Source organism: Lissotriton vulgaris, chromosome 7 (genome assembly GCF_964263255.1).
Source record: "Lissotriton vulgaris chromosome 7, aLisVul1.2, whole genome shotgun sequence".
NCBI classification, from domain to species: Eukaryota; Metazoa; Chordata; class Amphibia; order Caudata; family Salamandridae; genus Lissotriton; species Lissotriton vulgaris.
In genome coordinates, this window is record NC_141695.1 from 997,939,788 (window position 1) to 997,961,064 (window position 21,277).

Consider the following 21,277-nt stretch of genomic DNA (forward strand, 5'->3'; position numbering starts at 1 on the left):
GCAACCAGAATATCAGGGATGGAGCTCCCTACTATAGTCATAGTCTACGTTGATTTAGAGATGTATTATGTTTTTATCAACTTCCATGAGTCGTGTTTGATGCTTTTCACCTGGGTAGTATTTTAGAGAGGGGAAAAGGGTAAACCCATAATTTTCTGGAAAGTAAGCATTTTAGGAATCAATGAGGAAGCCACTAACATACACTGTGCACGATTTTCCTATCTATCATGCCTCGGCAGATGTAGCATGTAGCCCCGAAGAAAAATTGTGCACCTGAATAGGTATCAAAATGACACAAAATGAAATGTGGTGCCATTCCACAACATCATGATTCTCACACTGAAAAGAGTGCCACATGTATATATTTATATAAATACCATGATACAGAAAGTCACAACTATGAACCATAAAGTTTGTCTTTGGGTGAAAATTCCCTCTGGATGTAACTTCCTGCATGCAGCTCTGGCGCGCAATAATTTTCGGAACCCAACAAACCGAAGACATACCATTCGTTCCCATCCCCTAGCACCCCCAGCATAAAGGCAATCTTTATAAATCAGGTGCCCTCTTATGATCTCATTTGGAAGTGCAGTAAGGCAGTTGCCCATAGTGCCCATATTGTGGAATTGGCCAGGTCTGAATGGATTTGCTGAATTACATCCCACAGAGTAGCAACAACGAATGTTATCTACCTAATTAGAAACTCACCTCTTGATTGAAACCAATAGATCTTTTTTTAGAATGATACTAGCAGAGCGAGGTGGTGAAGACAGGCCATTGGTATCACTTCTGAATTTCTCTGCCTGTTTTAGAGTGTAGAAGAAGATGGGGTTCCCAATGATTGAGCAAGAAGCATCTCTGCCTTTCTGCACACCCTCTCAGCTTTCCTGGCGCTTGTCAGTATGTTGTTGTAGTCACTGTCCAATTGAGGGTTTCTCCTTATATGCCATTCACAGTGGTGGAACTTTGCAGCAGTATCTACCACACGTATTACATTCTGAATGGTCGATAACTAGTAGCCTGATGATGGCATTAGTTATAAAAAACCTGGAAACTGATACCCACTTTGGGGGTTTTATGATGCAGCCGCCAGGACTACCAGTGCTGTTGGTCATGGGAAATAGTGCTGTTAAAAAAGGTTGAACTAATACTTGAATATGGCTATGGAAAATAATGATTTTTGTCTCTGTTTAGAAATGCTATGGTGAAGGAAGATGAAGGCTATCATTGTTGCATATAGATGTAAGGATGAAAAGGAAAACACAGTGGGATGTTGATTTACTTACCGAGCTGAAGCAGTATTGTGTGGTGGAAGTTGTGAAACAACAATACTGGTGTGCCTAAGGGGCAAGGTCGATTTCCAGGAGGTTAAGTAGAATGACATGGTCCACTATATTAATTGTATACTGCTGAGAGGGCAAACCGTATTAACTTAAAACCAGACTGGTAGTCATGGATAATTATTTCTGATGGTAGGCCAAATTGGAATAGTGATGCTACTGCATCCTCCTCAGTTTTGCTCTGGAGGCTAGATTGATATTTATATGTAGTGGAGTTTAAGTTGCATGTTTTAGGCCTGATTCAAGAAGAAGAAATGTGTTAATCAGAAATTAGTTCTAATGCTAGGGTGTCAACGTCTTCCTCCTGGTTTCTCATTTTCCTCATTTTCTGACTTCATTCTCTTCCAGACAGTGACACTTTCCTTTAAGATCTACTCACATTTCCAAAGGGTTTGTTTGTGTTCAATTGCAATGGAGCAATCTAAATAGAGACACTAGTAATATTGTCGTTTAAGGAGTGAAGGAACGCTGGGATTAGGTTTCAGTGTTGGGGCATTGATATTTACTGAATATTAGATGAATATGTTGATGGTGAGGTTTCTTGCGTTGATAGTCTAGTGTGTATAGATGTGTTGATATTAAGTGGTAGTGTTGATAAGTGTTGTAGTTGGTTGCTTTGTCGGCGTTTCATGGTGGTGGTTTTAGAAGCTTTTGCTGCTTAGGTAGTAGTCACAAAATTAGAAGGCAGTGATGGTTGTTATGTCTTGGTGCTGGTTTAGCGGTTGATGCTGCTTGCTTACTAATATTGTGAATGACTTGTGATGGTGGTAATGTTTCTACTTCAATCTACAGAGTAAATAATCCCTGTAGGTAGCACACCCGTATTAAAACTATGTGAATCAGTTTTCCTAAATTCTGTTTATTGTGAATGAAGTGCCTCCTCTGTGGATTCTAAAACATCTGCCTAACGCTAGTCTGTATGGAGACAGAACATCTGACAGGGCACTGCATGGACCTAATTTAAGGAGACTATTGCGGTTCAGATATTACTAATAATAATCAAATTTCTATTAATAAAGTTGAGTTCACATCTTCCTTAAGCAGCCTTCTTACTTCACCCACAGTAAAAAGGTCATCAAATGCTTCAAGCTTTTTTGTTCTTATGCTAGGATAGCACGTACATGAACAACCTAATCTCCAATGTATTTCAAACCAGACTGTCGGAGGGAGGGCATAGCTAATTAGGAATTCTAAGATGCTTCATTAATATTTTCTTACAAGTGGTCTTACAGCGAATACTACACTATAGAATATTATGTACGTCACAAACCTGTAAATAATATGGACATTTTATACTGACACCACCATGGGCAAGTATCCTGCTGCAAAATAGCAATATAACATTCACATTCGTCTATGTTCACTGAACTGATTGCACTGGAGGGCAGCAAATATATTTTCATCTAGATTTCTGAGTGGATATTACTATGGTATCTAATAGAACTACAAGATTATTCAAGACCTGAAATCAAAATGCGGACAATTAATAAGCTGCATTTGATGAAAGGATAAGATCTATGAAAACTAAATGTTCATTGTACTCACATGGTGGATAAAGAAACCAAAGTATTGAAGGCCCCTGGGGTGATGGTTGTGATGCGGTTGTCATACAGCGAGAGCAGTCGGACGGAACTGAGCCCTGTGAAGGTGTCATTGTTTACACAGCTCATCAGGTTACTCCTCAGCATCCTGCAACAAAATTAAAGAGGATTAAAGCAGTCTTCATTGATATTCATGCCACTCTTTATCAATATAAAAATTAACAAATGATGGAAGGAATGATGAACAAATCAAACATTCAATCCCAATGGCAGATCTGGGTTTAATCCATTGTTTTCTTGCTCACCACACCACCCCAGTTTGGACCCAGCCATATGCAAATGAGTCTTGACCCAGCTCCCCATGGAAACAGTCCAGCCCGAACTGCCAGACCAGGTCTTCCCTGGATCGTAAACAAACATCCTAGAACTGGTTTTGGGGTATCACCATGAATCCAGTGGCACAGTAAGCATGGGAGCCATGTCTGGGCATTTCCTTCGCATGTTGGGTGACAAAAACAACAGGAACAAATGATGCACAGAATGCTGAACAAATCAAACATTCACCCCCAGTCCCAGATCTGGGTTTAATCTATTTTCTTTGCTCACCACACCACCCCAGTTTGGACCAATCCATATGCAAATTAGTCCTGACCCTGCTCCCCATGAGAACAGTCCAGCCTGAACTGCAAAAGTGGGACAGGTATTCCCAGACGTGGGTCCTGTGCTCACAAGGCTACTGGAGTCAAGTTATCCTGGCTGAGGAGGGCTATACTCTGAAACTGGTCTTAGTATGCTTGTTTCTGGTTCAGGGAGGACCCTGTATGGCAGCTCTGGCTGGACTGTTCCCATGGGGAGCAGGGTCAAGACCGATTTGCATATGGCTGGGTCCAAACTGGAATTCCATCCATAATTTTTTCTTTTTGCATTTGTTTTTACACTTTATCCATATAGCACAGTTCGTGGGTAAATACTGCTAACGAATGGACAACATAGCAAAGGATTGCAAAGGAAGAAATGTCCATTAACGACATTCCAATCAATAACAAACCTACAATTAGCAGGAACTTGGTTTAACCTCTGACAACTTTTGATGCTGGCACAAATACAGGGAATGCTTCCCACCTCATTCTGCCATATCTAGCAATAACTGAAACAAAATTCAGAAGAGGTCTGAATGTCAGTAGAAGGGTGCCTGAAGAACACAGGTTGTGAATGGTGTCATTTGAGCAAAGGCTGCTGCTGGAAGTAGAAACTGCATGTGCAGAACAGGCTGTGACTAGAAGTAGAAGTCTGTGATACTTAATATAAAGGCTATACATTTCAAGATGCAAGAATTTTGGGGAAAGAATACCGAAGACCAAACTATCTAAACATAATAGCATGTAGAGGAAGTATAGATTTAATATTTCTAACTCTACATCTATGTATCTTGGAGATATATATATTTATTGCCAAAGTACATAAATGTGTAGTTACGGTTAGAAAATCTATACTCACCTTTTGATATTTTTGAATTTGTTATTTTGTCCCCAATATTTGTATACATTCAAGGGACATTCTAAGTGGGAGGCTGCCCTTGGAGTCTAGGCTGCGACTGAAAATAGAAAGATGCTCATAGAACACCAGCTGTGTCTAGGAGTAGGAGGGTGCCCACAGAGTAAAGGCTATAACTGGAAGTATAAGGGTGATTTTGGTTTTGAGGCTGTGATTGTAACTCTCCCGAGAAGGGTGCACAAGGAGTGCACAAGGAGTACAAACTGTGACTAGAAGGAGAAGGCTGTCTGTGGAGTACAGACTCCGACTATCAGTAAAATGGTGTCCCAGGAGTAAAGGCTGGAATTTGCAGTAAGCAGGGGAGTGGCCGCTGAAACCGTGCCCATGGAGTAAATGCTATGACAATCAGTGCAAGGGTGGCTATGGAGTAAGGGATGGAGCTCACAGTAAGTAGAAGGGTGCCCTTGGAAAACAGGTGGCGACTTGAAGTAAAACGGTGCCTCTGGAGTACAGGCTGTAACTGTTATTAAAAAGGTGCGTATGGAGTACAGGCTGTAACTGGATTTAAAAAGGTGCCTATGGAGTATAGGCTGTAACGGTTATTAAAAAGGTGCGTATGGAGTACAGGCTGTAACTGGAATTATAAAGGTGCCTATGAAGCACAGGCTGTAATTGGAATTATAAAGGTGCCTATGGAGTACAGGCTGTAACTGGAACTATAAAGGTGCCTATGGAGTACAGGCTGTAACTGGATTTAAAAAGGTGCCTATGGAGTACAGGCTGTAACTGGAATTATAAAGGTGCCTATGAAGCACAGGCTGTAATTGGAATTATAAAGGTGCCTATGGAGTACAGGCTGTAATTGGAATTATAAAGGTGCCTATGGAGTACAGGCTGTAACTGGAACTATAAAGGTGCCTATGGAGTACAGGCTGTAACTGGAACTATAAAGGGGCATATGGAGTACAGGCTGTAACTGGAATTTTGAAGGTGCCTATAGAGTATAAGCTGTGACTGTAAGAACAGGGCCCATATTCTGGAGAGAACTTTCCCATGCCACGGATAACACCCACGTGTGGCTGTATCTGTCCAGCCTGAGGAGTGAAAACCAAAGAGCACTTGCCTGCACCTTAAGAGGCATCACTATATAGGCAAAAACACATTCATGATTGTGGCAGTTTGTTACTAGAGTAACCGAACCTATATTTACATGGACAATTAAAAAGGCTTAAGCTAAATATTTTGCAGATGCACACACAGGGGTCCATTAGGATGGCGAGCGGATTGCCCTCGCCAGGCTGGCGGTAGCCACCGCCAGTCTGTCGGGGGCAATATGCCCGCCATCCTTCCCTGTATTCTCCCACGCCATATTAGTATGGCGAGGGGGACCACGGGGGAAGAAAACACCACCCGCCACTTTTTCGCCTTGCGGCCGGGGCGGAAAATGTTTAATATGGTGGCGGTGTCTATTAGACACCGCCAGCCATATTACGATGGCAAGAGTGCAATGCCTTTCCGTGGCGGCAAGGCAGGCGGTCTTCACTCTGGGGGCCCCCTGCGGGCCCCCAGAGGGAAGGTGAGTAGGGGGGTGCACACGGGGGGTACCTGTGGTACCCCCCCTTCATTTATATTTCCAAAGCGGCAGGCACCACGCGGTGCTTGCCGCTTTGCAAATGAAAATGCTGTGATGTATTGTCAGCATTGTGGCGGGCGGTGAGCACCGCCAGCCACAATGCTGACAATACAGGATGGGCCCGCCACTGTGGCAGGCACATCCTAATGGCACCCCCGGGACCCCCGCCCTTAAGGCGGGCGGTCCCGTTTGCCCGCCCGCCATCCCAATGAGGCCTCAAGTGTTTCAGATGCAAAAGAGCTTATGGAATGTATAAGTTATGCAGTACATTCAAACACATTCAGATCCCCAAATGAAATTCAATTCCATTGAGTTGTAGAATTAAAACAGTATAACTTGATTGAGATTATGAAACATTAAAAGTATCACAGTACGGATACATTTGAATGAAAACCTTTCACACCATTCTTAACATAAACGGACGTGCATCAGCATAAGAATGCAAATCACAAACAAACCATCACAGATGTTCATAAAAACCTCTGGTGTGCATGCAGATTTCCCCTAGCACCACCCACACCTTCAAATGCTACCTTTCTTCTCAATCCAAAGGGACATTATTCAGTTACATTAAATGCATTAATGTACTATAAAAGCCACATTCTTATTAGTACTGATGAATAATAATGCAGGAACTGATGATAGTTGGAATGTCATGAAAAGAGACAATGGACAGGAATCGCTAAGATACTTTATAGAAACGTCAGGTTTCCAAGGTAAAGCTATTATCTGAAATGTCATTATAACCATCACCAGCTTGAAAACATTTAGAGAGAAAGCAATAACGTCCTCTTGAAGGTCTTTCTCTCTCTGCATATGTACCAGATGGTGCAGCACTGTGGGTTGGAACAGAGTGAATATTGCTAGTGGTTGTTATGGTAACCATAAATTCTCTGAAAATAAAACCACATCTGATTGAAGTAGAAAAATAACCTCTTGCCACAGAAGTTTTAGTACTGTGAATAGAGTAAAAATGTGCTAAAGCGCTACTGTGTTGTTCCTGGGTCAGCTACAAACAATAACCAAAGACACAATCTATCAAACAAACTTGCCCTGCTAACAACAGAAATGCCTCACATGTAAAGAAAGGGGCTTGTATTTTTGGTACAAGCTCCCTAAAGTGGTCTTACATGACCTTGAGTATGCGCAGTGATACGGTGCACTTTAAGGGGTCGTGCAGATCAGGACAGTATGTTGCAGTGCATTTGAAGTATTTATGCATTTCTTTGCACACTGAATCAGGTGCACCTGAACTAGTCTTGCATTTCATTGCAGTGTGCTACAAGTACACCTGAATTAATCTTGCATTTCATTGTAGAGTGTTATAAGTGCATCTGAAGTAGTCTTGCACTTGTTTAAAGTGTGCTACTAATAGACCCAGAGTAGTCTTGCATTTCTGTGCAGTGTGCTAGAAGTGCCCCTGAAGAAATATTTGTTTTCCTTTAGTTGTGCTACAAGTGCACATGAAGTAATCTTGCATTTCATTGTGGAGTGCTACAAGTGCACGGCAAGTAGTCTTGCATGTGTTTAAAGTGTGCTATAAAGGCCCCCAAAGTAGTCTAGAGTTCCTTTGCTGTGTGCTACAAGTGCCCCTGAAGAAATATTGTATTTCTTTGAATTATGATACAAGTGCCCCTGAAATAGTCTTGCATGTCAGTGCCTCATGATTTTGTGAATACAAAGCAGTGAGATAGAGTGCACCTGAAGTAGTCGTGCATGGTTGTGCAGTGTGATGCACTACAGCTAGGTTGCCTTGCCGATCAGAACAGTGAGAGATGGTGCTCCTGACTTTGCATAGCATTTCCTTAGCTGTGTGGTATTTAGGACCTAAAGTAGTTTTGTGTGTGAGCGAGGTGTAAAATAGTGCATTTGAAGTGGTCTTGCAATTCTCCACAGTGTGCTACAAATATTGCCTGTCAGTGCATCATGATACTGTGACTCTGGAATGGCACTGCTTGTGTACAGTGTGATACAGCTCTGCCCCCGAAGTGGTGTTGGGTGTCCATGTAGAATGAGATAGTGCATTTGTACTGCATGTCTGTGCAGTATAAAGACATGCACCTCAAGAGTTCTTGCAAGTCTATGCAGCAAGAGGCAAGGGAGCTTCCCTCTTCTTTTCTTTATTCACCTGCTGGCATTGTATCTCTAGTGAAGCACTGGATGTTTTACTACAAAGATGCAGAGCCCCTAAAGTAGCCTTGCACGCATGTGCTGTGTAATTTAGCCTTGCATGCCTTTACATTGTGACACATTACACACAAGATAATCCCATGTATGTGTTATTTGTATACCTCGTCTGTAATGAATAAGCAGGATTGTTAGCTCTGATTGGTGGCTCTGTCATGAAGCAGGTTCTCTTGTCTCATCCCACAGACCGCCCCCAGCTCACAGTCAGGGGACACAAGCATGTCACAGGTTTTACACTTACAAGGTCTTCAGCCCCGTCAGGCCTCTGAACATCCTGCCTTGAACCGATTCCATCTGATTGCCAGTGAGCATAAGTTCTTGCACCCCTGTGGCTCCATCAAAGGTTCCTTCCCGGATATCTTTAATCTTATTGTTGCTCAGATTTCTAGGAGGGAGAAGGGAAAAGAAGAGGACATTAATGCCTGTCGCTTGGGGGTCTATTTTGTCGGTAATGCAAGAATGGTATCATGTAGTCACTAATGCTGTAACATAAGGAACCTTGTTTGAATATGTACTCCGGACAAGCGACCATATACACTGTTACTTTTCTTGTTCAACAAATTACTTCATTAAAGAGCCCTTGCTGTTTTTGTTTTTTTAAACACTTATTACATAACATATATATTCAATGTGAAATATGGCATGTAATAGTCGGTGCAATTCGAACAAATCGCAACCTTACTCTTCATAGTGAGATGCAATTGGTCAGTTGTTTATTGCCCACGCTTAACCCAATGGTGAGATTTTAGAGGGTAAATAATTAGAAAGTGTTAAATGTAGGAAGACTTTGAAAGAAAATTTAAAAATAAAAATGCTACTACTTTTTCAGTACTTCACACAAGTAGGAACAAGTGACTGTAAATACCACATTCTTTCGGTATTTCTGCAGGCAACTAGATTGCAATGTCCTGATCCAAATCGAAAGAAACCAACAAAGATGGTGGTGTTTTAAAAAAAAAAATATTTATAATCTTGATGAGATTGAAACTATTTGATATAAAACCAAGATAAAAATTGGTTATGTCATTGAGCTCTAAACAGAATGGTAAATCTCAGTAATACGTGACCATTTTTGATATACATAATTTTAACTAACATAACTGGTGTTCCAGACATTATAGTTTTGTTTATTCAGGACAGCCATATCCTTCTAATTGTTAGTAATGTATAATTTATACTTTAAAGTTAAGTCAGAGTTTCCATAAGAAGAGTGTTTTTTGTTTTGCTTATAACTTGTGCGCCATTTGGCTAAACTTTAGAAAAGTTTCCAAAATAAAGGTTCTCCTACTACAAGCTCCTTCCTGAAAGTTTCAAAGGGATCCCTCAAGGAGGGATGGAAAAAAAGTCGGGTCCCAAAATGTGTTTCCCCAGTGCAATATCTTATAGGGATTTTAGGAAGCATTTTAGAAAATATTGGCAAAACAGAATCACACTCATTATGGCAGAAAGCCTTATTTTGTACTCAGATATTGTGCTTTTTGGCATTTGATGTAAGTCTATTTTTCCATTTTTGAGAAATTATGGTTCAAAAGTTAGTGATATATTGACAGTTGGTACCGCAAATTAAAAAGATAGAGCATTCTGATTGGCCGAGAGCCATTTTTTTCCCATCAGCCGTCTCAGTACCATGTGACCAGACAAGCCCCATTATACAGGAAATCTCAAAAACAGAGATGTTGCAGCTGCCATAACAGAACAAGGGGATTCAGTCCCCCATATCCAGAAAATGAAAACAAAAGAAACAAGCATTTGCAATGCAATGGTCTCACACTTGTTAAAGTCAGGTCTTCCCTGGACTGGAAACAAGCATCTTAGGACCAGTTTCAGGGTAACACCTCTCATGAGCTAGGCTAGCTTAAATCAATCAATCAATCAGAGTACTTGTAGAGCTCTCTACTAACCCGTGAGGGTCCCAAGGTGCTGAGGGGAGGGGGGGGGGGGTGCTGCTACAGCTCGAAGAGCCAGGTCTTGAGGAGTCTTCTGAAGGTGAGTAGGTCTTGGGTCTGCCGCATGTGGGTAGGGAGGGTGTTCCAGGTCTTGGCGACGAGGTAGGAGAAGGATCTGCAGCCGGAGGTTGTTCGTTGGATGCGGGGGACAACGGCGAGGGCGAGGCTGGCGGAACGGAGCTGGCGGGTGGGGGTGTGGAAGCTGAGTCTGCTGTTCAGTAGGCTGGTCCGGCGTTGTGGAGTGCTTTGTGTGCATGTGTGAGGAGCTTGAGGTGATCCTCTTGTCGACGGGGAGCCAGTGTAGGTCTCTCAGGTGGGGGGTGATGTGGCTGCGGCGGGGGACGTTGACGATCAGTCGGGCGGAGGCGTTTTGGATGCACTGTAGTCGTCGTAGGTGTTTGGCTGGGATTCCTGCGTAGAGTGCATTGCTGTAGTCCAGTCTGCTGCTGACGAGGGCCTGTGTCACCGTTCTTCTTGTTTCGGTCGGGATCCACTTGTAGATCCTGCAGAGCATGTTGAGGGTGTTGTAGCAGGAGGAGGAGATGGCGTTGACCTGCTTAGACATGGAGAAGGAGGAGTCGAGGATGAATCCTAGATTGAGTGCATGGTTGGTGGGTTTTGGTGCTGTTCCCAGTGTGGTCGGCCACCAGGGGTCATTCCAGGCTGAGAGGGTGGATCCGAGGATGAGGACCTCCGTCTTGTCCGAGTTCAGCTTCAGACGGCTGCTCCTCATCCAGTCGGTGACGGCCTTCATTCCCTCGTGGAGGTTGGTTTTGGCGGTGTGTGGGTCCTTGGCGAGGGAGAGGATGAGCTGTGTGTCTTCGGCGTGGGAGATGATGTTGAGGTTGTGATGGCGGGCCACTAGTGCAAGGGGGGGCATGTAGACATTGAACAGCATCGGGCTGAGGGACGAGCCCTGGGGTACGCCGCAGAATCCAGAGCCAAAGTGAGCAAGGGACCCTCGTCTGGCAGTTCGGGCTGGACTGTTTCCATGAGGAACAGGGTCAAGACGGTTTCCATATGACTGGGTCTGAACTGCGGTGGTGAAGTGAGCTCAAGAACGATGATGGATTCGACCCAGATCTAATAGTGACTGGGGGTGAGTGTCTGAAAAGTTTCAGCACTCCGTCCATCATCTCCTTGTGTTTGCTTTTTTTGCCCTAAGTTGGCAGGGTATGCCCATACTTGGGTCCCTTTCTCACTTTGTCACAAGAATCAAGCTAGCCTGGCTGATGCAGGTGTTACTGGTTTAGGGAAAATATGGCTTGGCAGTTCGGGCTGGGCTGTTCCCATAAGGAACAGGGTCAAGACTGATTTGCTTATAGCTGGGTCAGAACTGGGGTGGCGAAGTGAGCTAAATAACGATGATGGATTATACCCAGATCTAATAGTGACTGGGGGTTAGTTTCTGAAAAGTTTCAGTGCTCTGTCCATCATCTCCTTGAGTTTGCTTTGTTTGCCCAAAGTTGACAGGGTATGCCCAGACATGGGTCCCTTGCTCACTTTGCCACGGAATCATGTGTGGCCTGAGTGTGCCAGACATGGGCATGGTAGGCAGGTTGGACATTCAGTCATTCCAATAACTTTATTTCGGCATAAGTCATATAAGTGGGCAATACACAACTCATTGTGTGTGGGCGCCTCTCTCCCCCCTGCACCAGGAGATAGGGGCTCACAAAATAGTAATCCTCTCTATCTGATATACACACTTCTTCCTCCTGGATGGATCGTACCAGTACATTTTAAGAGGAGTTAGTGTTCGGAGGAGGGTGGGGGAGTGCATGCTTTGCAGGCCAGCAATAAAACACCTGACATGCCCATCAGTAATTAGCAGGTCCTGCTCGAGCAGAGGAAAACTACACTAGTCAGCTTGAATGACACCCTAGATGCATGCTGGTTGTGTCTGTGTGCTGGATCGATGTCTTAGTGTCTAGCGCTTGTACAACATAACATTTCGCCCCATTGGACTGAAAGTGTCGCCCCTACAGTTTGTCATAAAAACCATGCCGTGGGACATTAGGGACAAAACCAGGGATGGACTAAATTTGATAAAGAAAGAGTGCCAGTGCATGGAGTGCTGCTCCCCAACACCCTGCCAACCCACACCAAAGGCTTTTCTGCTATAATTTGTATTTAATTTACTAAGCCAACTTGTAACATGAAATAAAAACATAGCCATTGCGAGACCTACTGCCCAATTTTTGTTGTTTCTGCAAGTCGCAAAGGCTGACCGAGATACAGTTAGTGCTGGTGCCAAAATGATATTTTTTTATCAGCTAATCATTACAAGAGGAGTTATCAGCATACATGGTAGTGTACTGGTGACAATGTTAATACAATCAAGAATTATTTCTATCCTCTAGTCTCTAGCAATGCGTGAAGTTATTATTGTCAAAGGTTCGGAATATTAGCAATAAGCAGCCCAAACGTAGCTAGTGCTATTTGTTTAGTATCCAATAAGCGACCCAAGGTCCTGTAAGAAACCTTTCCCAACACAAAATACTTATGAGTGAAATACCTTACACAGAGAAGAAGGGTGAACAAATTGAACTTACATTTTACGCAGATTTGGCATTTTCTTGAACACTCCAGTGGCTTCCAGAACAGAGATCTCATTGTCATTCAAACGGCTGATTGGGTAAAATGAAAGAGTTAATAAAAAATGAGACATGTACCTTCCAATAACCAATTTAATTATGAACGCTCACATGTGCAAGATGCCTACTTCCTCTGCATGTCTACCACATTTCTGAGCTACAGAATCTTTTTTCATTAAGTTTGTCTTATTGTACATTCCATGATAATTCAAGCCTCGAATGATATATTAGCAAGAAAACGCCCTAGTAACAAGTGATCCAAAATAATAAAGTCAAACAATCACAGGTGGAAATTTGAAGAGAAAACAGTTATTATATACTTTAAGTGTGAAATGATGTCAGGTTTTCAAGATTCCCTTAAATGTTTTAAAAAGTACAACCTTTCTATAAAAAAGGTAGATCATTAAACTCTGTAGGAGTGAAGACAAAAAACTGATAGGAAAAAAAACTGATTTCTAGCAACAGAGGTTTCATATGTGTAGATATAGCCTAAAGCATTTCCCCGATATTTTGCGCCACCTACACAGCTGTTAAATTTAGCTCACCAGGCTAAGACTGGAGTCACTGTCTAAGACTGGGAGCCTCCCCTTAGTGCTCCACACCATTCTAAAACAGAGCATTCAGACTGGAGGCACTTACAAGTATCCCTTAATGCTGGTAAATATCAAGGTGTGACCCAACCCTTCTCTCAGTCAAACTGGTATGCACCTGTTACAACGCATTCGTTACTCCGCACTACCATTACAACGCGACTTTTATAACGCATACCATTACAACGCATTGCGCTGGGGGGCGCTATAGGATAGGGAATAAGTATAATTTACTATCCAACACCTTCCCTAGGGTCCACGGGGACTGGAGTTAGAATAGTAAATTATACTTACCACTATCCAGCACCCCAAAGCGCTATGCGTTGTAATGGTATGCGTTGTAATGGTCGCGTTGTAATGGTAGGTAGTTGTAACGGTATGCGGAGTAACGTCATACATCCGTCAAACTACCATATCTCACTGGCTGCAATAGGAGCATATTTTCTGGACCTCATGCTCAGCCCCTACATATACAGTTTGCTCTTTCCACCGCCTCCTTGCAAGAGGCACCAATCTCCCACATCAATAACCGTGCTCTGCATGCTGGTCAGCATACTTGCTCCTCAGCTCTTCTTGCTAATTATTCCACTTGCCTTTTGTCACAACCAGAACATGTCTGTAACCCTCACATCCTCGATACCATGATACCTCTCTCCACATAAGAAGACAGTGCCATCATGCTCTTTCCAGATAAGACTATCCTTCTACACAGCCAAACTATTGGCAGCTGTGTGCAACAAAAATACAGAGAATGGTCTAATGACAGGAAAGAGTCTTTTCTAAGAACTGAGACTAATAAAAATCCGGTAAATAGCGCCAATCACAAAAAAAAAACATTTAAATAAATGAGATTTTTTTTGAGCTGCAGGGAAATATTATTACGCTTAGGAGTCAGTAAGGTAAGGTAGGGGTTATGCTTATTTGGCTGAGCTTGTCCACTCAGACTCTTCTTAAGCTACCTCTTTGAGTCACTCATCCTCACAGACATTGTCAAATCTCAAATTTCTATGGCTTCCCAGAATAGGCTAGGACAGAGTGCCCCACCTTGAACTTTAAAACAAGTTAATGTGGTCAGTTTACAGTACTATTAAGCACACAGCGCCCATACCAGCTATATTTTAAAGGAAAAAGATCAAAAATGTATTTCATTAAGCCCAATTACTTACCTGGAGTTTCCATACATCTACAATATAGTGAGGCTTTTAGCGATAACGTGCCCCTTAACATGCACCATTTCAGAAATTCTGTTATGGGTATGGCCTAGAATACTATGATTGTAAGATATATATATCTTCCATCAAAAATCACCCTTTGCAGGATGTGAACCTCTGAAAAAACTAGGGATTGATCACAGGGTTGTAAGTATGCAGATTCAGATGGAACCATCTGGGCAGGATTATGCCTCGCTGAGAGAAGGGTAAAGGCTAGATTGCATAAAATCGGTCATCTCTGTAGCAAAACAATAATGGATTTGAATGAGACCAGAGCAATTAACAGTTGCTGAGATGTATTCAAATATTTCAATCACTTTTTTTTAGTTTTTCTCTGTATTATTCAATTGCAGCAAATTTTCTGGAATCAAGGGAATAAGCAGGTGTCGTTACCCAATGTATCGCTAAGAAAACGGCAACATTGATAGGAGTCTAGCTTTATTTGACCCCCAGAGATTACAGAATGGCTTTCATTGACAGTATCTCTGGTAAAAGAAAGAATTATTTTTTTCTATCTATGTAGGAATGGATTCTACCAATGTACACAACGCATTAAATTGCTGCAACACCGTCTGTGTTAGACCTACAATCTGGTTTAAGTCCAACTGGATAGTCCTAGAGCTCGAAAAGTCAATCTAGAACTAGAGGCAGATGGGATCATTTGTCTTCATCTCTTTTTGACATAAGAAATAAACATTTCCCAAACAGGTGTTGCTGCTTTAATAAATTGACTGTTTTCTCTGTGATTGATGGGATCATTGAATAATTAGGTATAAAAAGTTTGAATAGATACAAGTTAAAGAAATATACTTGACATTGAATCCTCCAGGTTGATTAAACCTATAATGTTTTAAATATACTAAATGAACCTACTATATGCAATTAAACCATATAATCTGTGATATAATTAATAACACTGGAATAATGTGAAATTGGTAAAATAATAACGTCAATTTATTTTATCATTACTAATTTTGATATGGTGACAGGTGTATTAGTTTAGCACCTGAGGCAATTACCTAACTTATGTAAATGGGTTGTTACATCTGCCCTTCCTCCGTTTCAAACATATGGAAGTGTGTTAAGAACTTCAGTAAATGGTCTCAGTATCAAATGTGATAGTTTGCAGTGGTGCATTTGTTCACAGTACTGAGCAAAATCAGTAGGTTCCGCTTCGTACACCCTATCAGTCCATATATTTGAGATTTGTGTGGAAAAGGCCAACCAAATATTTCCTAATGATTTACATCTGCTTTTTATTTACTTTTTCAGAGTAAAACAAATCAAAACAGCAAGCAAATTACAGTTCATACGTAAAACAACCATGAATCAGTATCATATACAGAGACATTACAAGCACATCTGTAGTATGAAATCCAAAGGACCTTCGGCCCCGTCGTCTGGGACATGTCTCATATAGAGTTTACTCCATTGATTGGTTGGCTACCCTGGTAAAATATTTATGCAGTTTTACAAGTATCACCCACCCCGTTGCTGGCGTTACCCCGACAACATTGCCCTCTATTGCATAAGTGTACTGGCCCCATTGGTTCTCAGTCCATAAACTTTTGCCAAAGTCCCTAGATCTTCTTATATTTGTTGGGCCAGCCTCTCCTCGCATAGACCGTCTTTTGGCTGCTATGCACTAATCCATGCTTGCAAGCCATTACTCTCTGGTCAGCATCAGTGCACATCAAAACCGTGCAATATCTCATCTGACAACAACTAAATCAAGCATGCAGAATTAGAATGGCCCCTTTCGTAGATCAATGTCACTCAGACTACCCAAGAGTACATATTGGGGGTGGAAGGAATGTCACTTTATAAAATATCGCCCATCTCCTGCAGCATCATTTTCCTATAGTGTTGCGGTAAAGGAAATCCCCAGATTGTATAGAAGAAATTGCACTCCTTTCAATTGCACTTTCCACAGGAGGAACCTCGGGAAAATCCCATTTTACTGAGTTTAGCTCCACCCTAGTAAGCCCTGTGCAGGACATTGAACTGTATCAGAAGGACCTTGCCCTAATGACCCCCTCTCTAGGTTGCTCCCTCTCTAGGTTGCTTCAAGGCCTACTGCCAGTCAATGTCTTCGAGACTACCCAGGACCCGCTATATGTCAGAGTCCCTGCAGGCTATCCTGCATCTTGTTAATTAGTGTCATATATAGGCATTATTCTCCTTTGATCTGAACTGCCCGGAGGTGGTGGTTCCCGGGGCTGTGTATGGCCTGGGAGAGGGGCTGCGCGTCCTCCTTTCCTCCTTTAAAAAAATATAATTGGCACCTAAAGATGGTGGTCCCTGAGGCTGTATATGGCCTAGGAGAGGGGCAGTTCTATCTCTTTTTAAAAATGGTGGTGGTCCCTGGGGTCTGTGCTGCCCCCTTCATCTATTTTCACCATTGTAGATCCGGATAGGTGGTGGTCCATGGGGCCCGGAGGGGGGTCCGCGTGGTCCCCCCTATGTATTTTTTAAATTGTAGCACTTGGGAGGTGGTGAGCCCGAAGGGGGCCACACAGCCCCGCGTTAACATAAACAAAAGCACCTGGAAGGTGGTGGTCCCTGGGGCCTAATTAAGCCCTAGATGGTGGCCCAGTGCTCACTCCTCCATTTTTTTTTAAAGCTCAGCATGCCCCAACAGCGGTCAGCACAGGTATATGCAATGGGTGGGGGAGGCGGAGGTGAGGCGGAGACTACGGAATAGGTATAATTAAATACATATTACCTATTGCGTCGTCTGTCGGCTATCCCCCATCACATCACATCACATGGAGTGTCTGATTAGTACAACGGCCGTCGGGTGTGCATATGGCAGTGCATGATGGTTAAAGTATTACTCCAAAATTCAAACTGCAAAGGGGAGGGACTACGCAAGAAAGAATCAAATACTAATCAGACACTTCATGATGGCCGCTGTATGTTTGTGCCTCGCCATTACCTAGTACAATTGTCTGATATATCAATGTGCACTTGAACATGTTTTCGACACAGTAACATCATAACAATTGGACTTTATTTACTTTTTCATTGGGACCCGAAATAGTTGCAATCGCATTAAGTCTGTGTACATGTTACTTAACTGTTTTTTCCTTGGTTTACCATGTAAAAATACACATAAAAAAATGGCCGACTTTGTTACACAGCCATCCTTGCGATCAAGAGCAATAGTCCTTTGTTTGTCTGTGGATGCACTTTCAAAACTTTACTCAGTGTGTGATCAAGGCATTCTGTCCGCAACGCGTAGCAACTGAGGATTATATTTCTTTGTGCACTTGCAGAGTTCATTTGAGTGTGCGGTTTTATTAGACTATTTGGGAAATAATATATATATATTTCCGAGAACAAAAGGTAATTATGAACGTTGACATTTATCACAACAATCCCAACATCAAAGTGACAAAATAATACATTTCATGTGTACTTAATGAAAAACTAAAAATCCATTAAGATGCTAAAAACGTACAGATCAGTGGTGTATTCTGGAAGGTGGTTTGGTATTCGTATGAGCTTCTGATTGGAACAGTCAATGATGGTTCCCTCACAACGACACTTTTCTGGACACACAAGGTCCATGAAGCAGTCACCGCTGAACTTACTTCTGTAATCTTCAGAACCTGTGGGGAATAAGCAAATGTTGTATCAATAAATTAGTCACAGCGGCACTTATCTATTCCTTTTTGTCTAAAGGAGCCCACAATACACAGACTGTGGTTTTACCTTCCATTGCACCCTAAGGTTCCTTCAGCTAAACAGGTTTCTTCAATTAGTCCTTCCCAGGAGCTAACTTTAATAGAGTCATCTGTGGAGTTATGTCATCATTTTTCTCAATCCAAGGTGACATCATTAAACAAATAAACATTTGATCATTCTTTTAGTAGGTGACTGGTATAGATGCAGAAATGGGTAAAGAATGAATTTCTTTTTCTTTACTGGATGGTCCCTTTATTATATGGCGGTAGTCACTTGCATTAAGAAATTCCACAGATTCAATTTGTTCCAGGGTAGCCATCTCATTAAAGACTTTAAACTTGATGGCAATTGTTATACAAAACTGACATGCTACATAAACACTTAGTGGCCGATTACGATCTTGGTCGGAAAGCCTCCGATGTTTGATGTTTTGACTTTAATACTTTCTTAACATTGTCTACTCTGAGTGATAGCTACTAGGGGGTTGAACTCAGATTCATTTATTGACATTTGGACTCATCCTGATATGGTACAGTTATTATTCCAGGAGGTGGGTGACTGCCCACCCAAATAATAATCCACTTACATACACACAGGAAATATTTTTATAATGCAGGCACATACATAATGGACATTTCTTCCTTTAGATGTGAACTTGCAGACTTTTTCAATATTTTCAAGACATCATTGGATACGTTTTGGAGAACCATCCCACTTGCGTGGTGCATAGTGCTTCTTCTTCTACACAGATTAGGACGGGCTTTACAGAGTTCAGTGGGTTAGGAACAATAGGGAATGTTTTGTTTGATTTCTTTGGAACAAAAATGGCAGACGTTGAAGTCCATTTCCTGTCCTGTGACTCACCACTAGATAAATGCTGGAATTTGGAACAATGTTAAACTCAATGGACAAATATCAAACATTTATGAAAAAAAAGCTATAGGATTCTGCATTCTCAGTTCAAGCTCATATTTTATATACTTATACGCTGGTATACTTGCGTCCAATGTGGCTTCGATTTGACCCTCATCCACACGGCTCAACATGCACCATTGTTAAACTATCCTAAGTGACAATATTTATAGGCATCTCATTCTGGCCTGGTGCTTACTTGTGATTTAAAGGTTTCTGTCATGATTGCGGATGCAGCAAGCTATAACGCACACTGAGGGAGGACCCTGAGCACACTTACAATTTGATCATAAGTAACTCAGATATCCATGGTCATGCTTGGGTGGCAGATTCTATAATAAAAATTACACATGTGGACCACTACCATGCTTTTTATGTATTACACTCACAACTTCAAAGTCGAGTGAGTTTTTCCAAGGGCTTATTATTTTTGTTATTACACCCTTCTAATGAGCTCAAATCCAGAGCTTTGTATGGTTGCTTTTGCAATATTATTTTTTTAGATTACTGCTTTCAAAATTGTAATGCATTTTGATGCAGAATGCACACACGTACCCATTTTTACAAAACAATGTTATCGACTTGCACCGTGTCAATTGAAGGATGCTCAGACTTAATAGATAAGCGAGCTAACCAATGGGCAAGTCAGATATTAAGAAATGTTCACTTTCAGACACATCAGATTACGCTTAGCATTATTCCAGTCTTTCTTGAGTAACTGGCAGATATATAGCACATGTCTGCACGCTTTACAGGTTGCTGTGACCCGGGCGAGAATGAAGACATTTGGCTTCATTGCAAAACCTACTCTTACACATACAATTTGAAAATGTCTTACATTCTGACTGTATATTTTTAAATGCACATCATTTTTTTCCTTCCTATGAGCTTGATGAACAGTCTATAGAGGGAAATTTCGTAAGATGTTAAATGGAACAAATGGCATTCGAACACGTTTTAGCACTAATGCGATTAAGTGTTGATCAGAGCACAAATGTTTCTCATGGTTTCCCACACACTTGCAATTAGGTTTCAGCTGGTGGTAAAATGCTCGAACGAAAATGGATAAATGGGATGAAAAATTTCCACAGCCTTAGATTTGCTCGAATAAGTAAACTGAGTATAGAACAGTACAGATTCCTGGCACAAAAGACATTTGTACCCTGGTACATTTGCATTTGATCTTATCTGTCTCCACTATTTGACCACATATTTGTGCCAAATCTATTGGTTGAGGACTCTTCCAGGCTTTAACTTTGCTAAAAGTTTTTTCCTAAATAAAATTGCGCACAGGAACTAAATTAGAAAGGTGTCCGAAAGGGCAGTACGCCAATTCGTTGCCTTGCTATATAATTTCCAACCATTAGATTAAAATAACAAAAAAAACAAGCCGACGTAGAATTTGCTTCATTGCTTAACTGAAATGCCAAGTGTAAATACGACAAAAAAGGTAAAAGGTTGGCTGGCTGAAAAATTAAATTTGTAACTATCAGACGAGAAACAATATTCAGAGCAGTAGTTAAAGGTTGAGGAAAATTGTGTATTGATCAGCACTCAATAATTTGCAATTTTTATGTATTTTTTTCCTGCGAGTCATTGACACTCAGGCCTTTACTTTGAACGCAATGCATGTTTAACAATAATGTGCCAATGCCCGAGATAAGTTGAGAGGTGCAGTATTACCCGCAAAGTGCTTCCCACCCATAAGTGGGCAATAACCAGCAGGAAATTTCTTAACCACATTTTTTGCATTAAGGTAATGTCTGCTTTGTAAGGTAATGAGTTGTGCCATAAGAGAAGCTGGCTGCCATGTTATTCACGAAATAATAGGTAGAAAGAGAATCCCTTACTATTATCACAACATTGTGTAAAGATGCTGGAATGTATAAAGAGTCGGGACTGTGAAAGGCCACTGAGTTGTGTAAAGCCTACAAGCCACAAGGATGATTTAAAATGCTGGGATTGTGTGAAGGCAATGAGACGGGGTGACTCCACTGCTCACTGTGAAACGATCCCAGAAGAGGGCAAGCACACCAGGACCGCATAAAGCCACCAAGACCACACAAAGACACCTCAATGTTTTAAATATACCAGTACTGAGTGAAGAAACGCAAGGAAATACTAGAAAATTAGGGG

At 41.8% G+C, this 21,277-nt stretch overlaps 1 protein-coding gene across 3 annotated transcripts in view; it reads right to left on the minus strand.

Moving 5' to 3' along the window:
• The window catches only part of SLIT3 (slit guidance ligand 3), a 967,014-nt gene that overhangs the window by 163,494 nt on the left and 782,243 nt on the right, over nucleotides 1-21,277 (minus strand). For all 3 annotated transcript variants that reach the window (XM_086931418.1, XM_086931419.1, XM_086931420.1), the window contains 4 exons: nucleotides 18,003-18,153; nucleotides 12,697-12,771; nucleotides 8,437-8,580; nucleotides 2,886-3,029 (listed from right to left, as the gene is read on the minus strand). In XM_086931418.1, coding sequence (XP_086787544.1) covers nucleotides 2,886-3,029; nucleotides 8,437-8,580; nucleotides 12,697-12,771; nucleotides 18,003-18,153 — 514 coding nt within the window. The remainder of the gene's footprint in view (nucleotides 1-2,885; nucleotides 3,030-8,436; nucleotides 8,581-12,696; nucleotides 12,772-18,002; nucleotides 18,154-21,277) is intronic.